Source organism: Lycium barbarum, chromosome 1 (genome assembly GCF_019175385.1).
Source record: "Lycium barbarum isolate Lr01 chromosome 1, ASM1917538v2, whole genome shotgun sequence".
Lineage (NCBI taxonomy): Eukaryota > Viridiplantae > Streptophyta > Magnoliopsida > Solanales > Solanaceae > Lycium > Lycium barbarum.
This window is the reverse complement of record NC_083337.1, coordinates 136,506,264-136,514,913: the sequence shown is the minus strand read 5'-3', so window position 1 is coordinate 136,514,913 and position 8,650 is coordinate 136,506,264. Positions and strand designations below refer to the sequence as shown.

At 39.4% G+C, this 8,650-nt stretch overlaps 1 protein-coding gene across 1 annotated transcript; it reads right to left on the bottom strand.

Moving 5' to 3' along the window:
- Positions 1-442: 442 nt before the first annotated feature.
- Positions 443-2,911, bottom strand: LOC132606348 (transcription factor bHLH118-like). Its single transcript, XM_060319834.1, has 3 exons — positions 2,305-2,911; positions 1,748-2,101; positions 443-1,047 (listed from the first exon to the last, which is right to left on the bottom strand). The coding sequence occupies exons 1-3, from the start codon at positions 2,686-2,688 to the stop codon at positions 964-966; spliced, it is 822 nt and encodes a 273-aa protein (XP_060175817.1). The 5' UTR covers positions 2,689-2,911; the 3' UTR covers positions 443-963.
- Between the last annotated feature and the right edge of the window lie 5,739 nt (positions 2,912-8,650).

Here is an 8,650-nt window from a genome sequence, read left to right as displayed (position 1 = left end):
GACGTAAACCTTACCCTACCTCATGGAGGTAGAGAGGTGGTTTCCGGAAGACCCCTGCTGAAATGATTGCGGAAGTGATTTTAGTGTAAGAAAGATAGTGTTCATATCAAGATCAATTTACGAGTACAAACTTCCTCTCAAGACTCCGTAAATCCATAAAAGCTCGAGCAAATGCTTTGTGCAACAGATCCATACACATCGATGTACATCCATTAAACTTTGGTAAATACTCAAAGCAAGATTGACAAAGCAAAACTTGATACTTACTCAATGAAGTCTTCAAGTCATGTTACACAAGGATGAATAAGTTCCTGATCATAAAAGCAAGAAGCAATAATGAATTCGAGGACTAAGAAGCAATAATGAACTCGAGGACTAAGTAAATACGTAGCTAAAATGAACGTAATAGTATTGGTTAAATCACATCCGAAGGTGTGGCTGAAGTACACTTCAAAATTACTCGAAAGAATGCCTCGAGTATACTTGAATTCAAAAACCGGAATCTTAATGCAACTATTATTGTTTCATACATTAGGGAATAATTGAATTGAAAGAGGTCAGACTAAAACAACAATAACGCCTTTAGTCAGAGCTAGCTATATGAATCCTCACTATCCCTTTCAGTCTATTAAAATCAGCTACATCCCAAGCAGTTAAAAGACTGAAAGAAAAATATTAAAGATTTCACATTTCAGTGATGATCCATAAAACCTGAGGTGGTGAGGAATGTATATTCCCGTTGTCTCACAACAATTCACTACAAGAAAACATAAAATTAGCGACGGACAAAATTTCGTAGCTAAACAGCAAAACCCCGTGCTAATCTCATTTAGCTACGGATTAGCGACGGGTTATAAGAAAATCTAATTAGCGAGGAGCTATTTAGCGACGGATTATCTAGGAATTACCGACAATTACCGTAGCTAATTCCATGTCCTCTTGTGATTAATATCCGATGGAAAGTCACTTGAAACTTGTATCACCATGAATAATATCTGCGAGTTTTTGTTGGATCACATCCACATTAATCCTTGGCTGATCAGTGGCCTGAAAGAATCATAAAACAAAATGAAATTGATAATGATCTTTCACAATTAGCACAGTTAAGCTTTGTTGCTTGGACTCTTCCGATCCAAAAATGCCTATGGGTACGTATTTGATCCTCCAAATATAGTTCATTTTTTAGTATCTTACATATGTACACCACAATTTTTGAAAAGTCCAAGCAACGTAACAGTTAAGTACTACATAGTAGTAAGCAACATAGCAGTGTAGAAGTAGGTTTAACTTTGTAAAGATGTGGGTTTGTCCACAATCTTCTATTTTTGCTAAGAGGTTAGGCTTTAGATACCTCTTTTGTGTATTTGACTTTGATAAATATACATGGTAGGGGTCTGCCTAACCCCCGACCAGGAAGGTGGCTTAATTTAAAAAAAATTAAAAAAAATTACTATATGAGCTTAGGGACGGAATTACATGGTCCAAAAAGAGTTCAATTGAAATCCCTTTGTTCGAAAGTTCTTTTTATGTTCAAATATATTGTTGTATCTCCTCAAAATAAGGGATTGGAAGCTTATGGTGTAACCAAATGATTGCTCAAAAATTTCTTTAGGTAGCAAGTTCAGTGACCAAGGGTGACATCTTTTTCGTTTTTGGAATTCATTTGTTAAAATTTCTGGCTCCATCACTCTAATGAGTTAACCTTATCTGATGAAAAGAACAAAATATCAAATTTCTGGATTTATACCTCAGTTCGAATAGTGTGAAGTGCACTTGTAGTATTTGTTTTGGTGCAGCTGCAGTTCACAATGCTAAGCCCCTCTTGAAGTAACACTTCAAGAACCCTAGAAAGACGAAACCCTTCATTGTTGAGACCACAATTAACCAAAATTTCCATGCCATCCAAACATTCCTTCACTCTCACAATCGCCGGTGAGGAGTCACTAGTTGATGAGCTTCCACTTTTGGGATATCCAAGATTTCTTAAACTTGACTCTTTCTTTAAATTTTCTCTCTTTTCTTCCAAATTCTTAACATTTTTCTGCAAGTGTTCTATATAATTCGCCGCCTCAAGTATGTGGTCGGATGTGGAACGCTTTCCCTGAAAGAGTTCAACATCGATCTATGTTTTTAGATAATCTAGTTAAGGCATGTTACATGTAACAACATGTTAAACTACACTAATTTATAGAAAAAGATCTTTTATACTATTAGTGTATAAAGGATAAATTCTTTAATTTAGTGCACATTTTGGGGTCAAGTTAGGGAAATCTAAAGAAAGAAAGGAACACGAGTTTCTCATACCTTAATATTTTCAAGGGGAAGCTGTTGGCGAAGAGAAGCATAAAGAGTAGCCATTTCTTGTCTTCTTTGTCGTTCAACTTCTCTATGTATCACTTTCTTCTCTTTATTGCCATTAGTACCTTTCTCTTTCTCTACATGGAGAGAAGAAGCTGACGGTTTTCGTAGCTTATTGCCTCTCTGATTATTGTTGTTGTTGTTGCTGTCGTTCTTGTTGTTGTTAAATGCAAGGTTGTTGTCGCCCAACTCCAATGAATTAAACGGAGCAAAATCGTTTACCAGATCTTGTTGGTATATGAAATTAATCGGGTTGGTACATGGCTGTGGAAAAAGGAGCTCATTATCCTCATCTTGTTGAAAAGGAAACATTGAATGGAAATTATCCATTATACTAATCCCAATAATTAATCAGTTTCAACCTTAAATACAAGAACTGATTAAGTATCAAGGTAAGCTATAAATTTGAAGTAGAAAAAAAAAGGAAGAGAGATGCGTTTGTTAGGCCGTATGATCTTGGGAAATCTTGAAGTGGTCCTTTGATGTCAAGATTCCTGCAAACTCCTTAATTGTTTATAAATAAACAAATTAAAGAGATAATAAACGGATCTCACGGGCCAGTTTATGTGTGTACTGATTCTATTTCTACCCACAAAATTACCTGCTAAATAATTAGTTCACACTCGTGTGGACCAAATACCCTACCTAGACTGCCCTTTAAAACTACAAATTATTGTACATTATTTTATCGAGCGCTGTGACCAACATTTTTGTTATGTCAATACTGTGGCTTGACCAAATATTTCAAATAGATTTATTTAATTGATAATTCCACCTAAATATAATTAATAAGAATTTATTTATCTTTAGGTTTGCCCTTATTGTGAATTGCCCCAAGTCTAATGGAAGTTGGCTTGACCAAATAATTCATAGGGAATTATATTATATATTATATTATTGGCCAATTGGGTGATCCTTTTATCAAAATGTACGTCTTAACGTCTTGTCTTATGTTTTCCTCTCTTCTTTTCATGGAATGGTAAACCTTTGCGTGAAATGTCTCGGGATTGGATTTTTAATCTAAGTCCTACTTTATAATGGGAGTCTTATTAATCCCTCCGTTTCCGTTGATGTCTTTTGATTCGGGATATGAGAGTCAAATTGATTAATTTTTATTCTTTCTGTTTCAGTTTATGTGATATTTTTCATTTTTTGAGAGTCAATTTGACTAAACTTTGAAGCTAAATTGGATTTGATTAACTCAATATTTTGATATTAAAATTTATATATTTGAAAACTACATGAAAAGTATTATAAGTTATAACTTTTCTCATATTAATTTGGTGATAAATTACACCTTAAAATGTTGGTCAAATTAAAGTTCATGTATTTGAATCTCGGAAAGCGAAAAGTGCCACATAAATTGGGATTAGAGGGAGTGTGAATTCGAACATAAATAAAAAGTATTATATAGTTATAGTTAACGAACTAAAATAATTAAAAAGTATTTTAAAAATTTTGTGACTTTTTAAATAGTAACTAGGACACATAAAGAGCATGTTTGGATGAACTTAAAAAAAACAACTTATAAGCTGTTTTCAGCTTATAAGATGCTTTAGATAAGCTAAGTCAAACGGGTCCAATTAATTTTTTGGGCTTATTTTAAGCACAAAATGAGTTTAAGTTGGCCAGTCAAACACTCAAAAAAACTGAAAACAGCTTATAAGCAACTTATAAGCCAATCCAAACGACTCCAAAGTGAAACGGAAGGAGTTTCAAAGTTACAGAAAATGCACCAACAAAATCTCAGGAAGAGAAAAAACTAAAGAAAAAACAAGAAAAGTTACAAATAGATTATATGTTGTCCTAAGTTCTGTTTGTCACGTTTATGGTCATTGTTTTTTGTCATGAGTTATCTTGCTTTGTTTTTTTCCTCTATATTTTTACTTGTACTTCGCCTCCCTCTTCCTAAAAGCACTCATTGAAATTAAATGGAACGGAGTATTTGGTGTGCCAGGTGTTTCAAGAAAATCAGTTTAGTGGGCTTCCACCATTAGAAGGAAAATTTAATTATTATTATAGGAAGAAAAGGAAAACAAACAACCAACGTGGAATTTAATTTGGTAAAATAAGACTAACTTGGTCGCCAATTTGATTTGGCTAGAGAAAAAGATATACATGTATATATCCAAATCTTGCTCATATTGGAATATTTATGTATATGGTAAAAATCAGATTCATGCTAGATCGGTGAGACCGGGAATCGAGGGAAGAAAGAAACAAGCACGAGCATGAAGACTTTCTTTCGGACCGGAGGTATCGCACTAGAAGTGTTTGATCAGAAGAAAGCGGAGGAAATCGTTTGGTCCGGTTTCTCCATGGCCGAGTTGATCGTGACCGTTAGTTTGTTTTTTCCATGGCCGAGTTGATCGTGGCCGTTAGTCCGGGTGATCAGTTACAAAATTGCCACGCGTCAAGACCATTCTGCCACCTTGTACTGCCAATCGTACGGGTGTCAGATCGTACGGCCCAACCTTATCCTTTTAGGGTTTTCTTTATTCTAAAGGGGCTTTATGTTGTATGCAAGACCCATAAGGAAAAACTATAAATAGGAGGCATTTCCCTACTTTTAAAGGTTAGCTTTTTCAAGATCAAGAACATTGTAATAGAAATTATATATTGAAGCTCTCTCCCCTTTGGTCCGTCTCAGTGGCATTTTATGCTTATTCTTCCAATATAGTTGGCTTAATCACAAACATCCATATCTTTATTTCAATCATTAGCGTATATATTCACGTACACATGCTATAGCACGCAAATCCATAATTGTATCTCATAAACCCAAAATAGATTAAAGTTCATCCACATATCCTATACCTCACTTACAAATTCAATTGATTACCTAAATTCGGGGTAAACAGTTTGGCGCCCACCGTGGGGCTAGGATAATAGTGGTCTTTGATCTTGGTTTCTATCTCTTACCCATTAAAATTGAAAAAATCTTTTGTTCGTCTCTGTGAAAACGGACCAAGACAATTTGGTCACGTCAACAACAACGAGATTGTGGCCGAAAATGAGAACAATGGGCTACGGGGCTTACCAGCAGAACCCATTGACCCAAACTCCGTTGATTCGAGGGAGGGCCTCAACCGATAGAACACCGTGAACCAGGAGAATGCCGCCCCGCCGGCCACCGATCCCTTAAATACTCATAATTCAATTACTTTGTCCCGAGCACAAGGCCGGAAAGTGTTGGATACCCCGGATGATATTAACTTACGTTTAATTTTTGAAATGTTGCAGGAACAGAGGGCAGCTATTGCCGAACAATGAGTCGCAATAGCCCAGTTGCAAAGCAAAAATGATGAAACGGCCCCGGAGAGGACGAAAGGTGTTGCCGAACCCAGAAGGGATGAAACACGGATGGTCAAGAGTAATGGGTCCGGAGCTGGTTCATCCACCGAAGTTCTGAGAATGCTCGAAACATTGGCGAAGCGAGTAGACTCGACTGAGAAGAGGGTGGAAAAATATAACTCTCGGGTGGACTAGATCCCGGGGGCTCCACCTATTCTGACAGGACCGTATTCGAAGAGGTACATTCAGAGGCCTTTTCCTTCGAGTTTGTCTCCGAAATTGATCCCAAAGAGGTTCAAAATGCCGGATATCCAGAAATATGACGGCACAGCGGACCCTCAGGAACACGTTACTTCATACACCTGTGCCATAAAAGGCAATGATGTTAAAGAGGATAAAATTGAATCCGTGTTGTTGAAAACGTTTGGGGAAACTCTGTCGAAGGGAGCATTGACTTGGTACGACCATCTGCCCGAGCATTCAATCACTTATTTCGAAATGCTCGCGGATGCGTTCATAAAAGCTCATGCCGGTGCCAAAAAGGTGCAGGCCCGTAAGGTGGATATTTTCCGTATAGCCCAAAGGGATGATAAGTTATTGCGTGTATTTGTCAACCGGTTCCAAAGGGAACGGATGGAGCTCCCTCCGGTTCCGGAGGAATGGGCTGCACAAGCTTTTACCAAAAGGCTTAATCTTCGGAGCTCGACGACCTCATTCAAACTAAAGGAAAACTTGCTGGAATACGAGGCTGTGACCTGGGTGGATGTCCATAACAGATACGAATCAAAGATTCGGGTAGAGGATGACCAACTCGAACTTCCCCCGGGGCCCGTAAATACGAACAAAAGCTCTGAGAGATCGAGGAAAAATTACGATCCGGAGTCAAGACCATCGAGGGAAAGATATCGGCCATACTTTTATTCGGAAAAGCCAAGCTTCAAGTCGGAAAAATCTAGGGTTGGCCCGAGCGTGATGTGTGAATATCATGGAACCCATGGGCACAAAACTGAGGACTGTCGCCAACTAAGAGAGGAGGTGGGTCGGTTACTGGAGGATGGCCACCTTCGAGAATTCCTGAGTGAACGAGCCAGAAGCCACTACAAGGAAAGAGAATCTCACAAACGGGCCAAATCAGTGGAACCTCAGCATATAATCAACATGATAATCGGGGGTACTGATGCTCCTCGAGGGCCCGTGATGAAACGAACTAAGGATTCCATTGTACGTGAGAAGCGCAGCCGGGACTACGTACCCGAGGGTTCCATCTCTTTCAGCAACGAGGATGCAGAAGGCATCATTCAACCGCACAATGATGTGTTGGTAATTTTTATTCTTATTTTTAAATCGCAAGTTAACCGTATTTTGATTGACCCAGGTAGCTCGGCCAACATCGTCCGGTGGAGAGTGGTTGAACAGCTAAGGTTACTCGATCATATCGTACCGGTAGCCCAAGTGCTCAGCGGGTTCAATATGGCGAGTGAAACCACGAAGGGGGAAATTTCTTTGCCGGACAACATTGACGGCACTATTCAGCTAACAGTGTTCTATGTAATGGAAGGAGATATGAAGTATAATGCATTGCTGGGTAGACCATGGATACATAGCATGAGGGCCGTGCCATCGACATTACATCAGCTGCTGAAATTCGCGACCCCGGAGGGGATAAAAACCATCTGAGGTGAACAGCCCGCTGCAAGGGAGATGTTCACGGTCAAAGAAGCGTCACCCCTTCCCAAAAAATCGGATAAAAAAGAAGATGAGTCAACCGGGGGCAAGGACTCTAAATAGCAACTAAAGTACACAAGTTCGACAACGGAGCAGAAGGGGTTGGACCCGGGGCAAGAAGAGGATGATTTCGGTGTACCCAGATCATTCGTCTTGCCGGATGACTCGGATGCAACCAAGTGTACAGTAGAGGAGTTGGAGAAAGTCATCTTGTTTTAATATCTACCAGATAGAAAGGTATACCCGAGCATGGGGTTAACCTTGGAGCTCAGGAACAAGTTAATTAAATTTCTTCAAGCTAATGTCGATTGTTTCGCATGGTCCCATATAGATATGACAGGTGTACCACCGGGAGTGACGACTCACAAGCTCAGCCTTGACGGGAGGTTCCCCCCGATGAAGCAGAAGAGAAGGTCCATGGCAGAGGCAAAACACGCCTTCGTAAAGGATGAGGTAACAAAGCTTTTGAAAATAGGCTCTATCCGGGAGGTAAAATACCCGGACTGGCTAGCTAACGTAGTAGTGGTGCCGAAAAAAGGTAATAAATTTTGAATGTGCGTTGGTTATAAGAATCTAAACAAAGCATGCCCGAAGGATTCATTTCCGATGCCTCACATCGATAGAATGATCGATGCGACGGCCGGACATGAGATGTTATGTTTTCTCGATGCTTACTCCGGGTATAACCAAATCCGGATGCACCCGGAGGATCAAGAGAAAACATCCTTTATTACCCGGTATGGGGCTTACTGTTACAATGTCATGCCCTTCGGATTAAAAAATGCCGGTGCAACTTACCAACGCCTAGTTAATGGAATGTTCGAAGAACAAATAGGGAAAACAATAGAAGTTTATATTGATGACACGGTGGTCAAGTCCCTGGAAACAAAGGACCATTTAAAGCATTTGCAGGAAACCTTCGATGTACTCCGCAAGTACAACATGAAGCTTAACACTTGTGTTTATTAACCTTTTCTTTTTTGCAGGAAGTCGAGTACCGGATAAAGCTAAGTGCTAGGTCTGAAAACACGTGTTGCACTCTTTTCCTTAGTACGGTTTTATCCCAAAATGGGTTTTTCGATAAGGTTTTTAATGAGGCAACAAGTACAACGTGTTACTTGATAAAGACGAGGACAATGCCCAGAAACTCCGGGCCACACCCTATGAGTGGGGACTTGATAGTGCTTACCCGATATTGCAGCTCGGATAAGCACTAGGGGACTACTATACCCACATCGAGGTTTACCTCGGTTAGTCGAAAACGGAGGAGCTC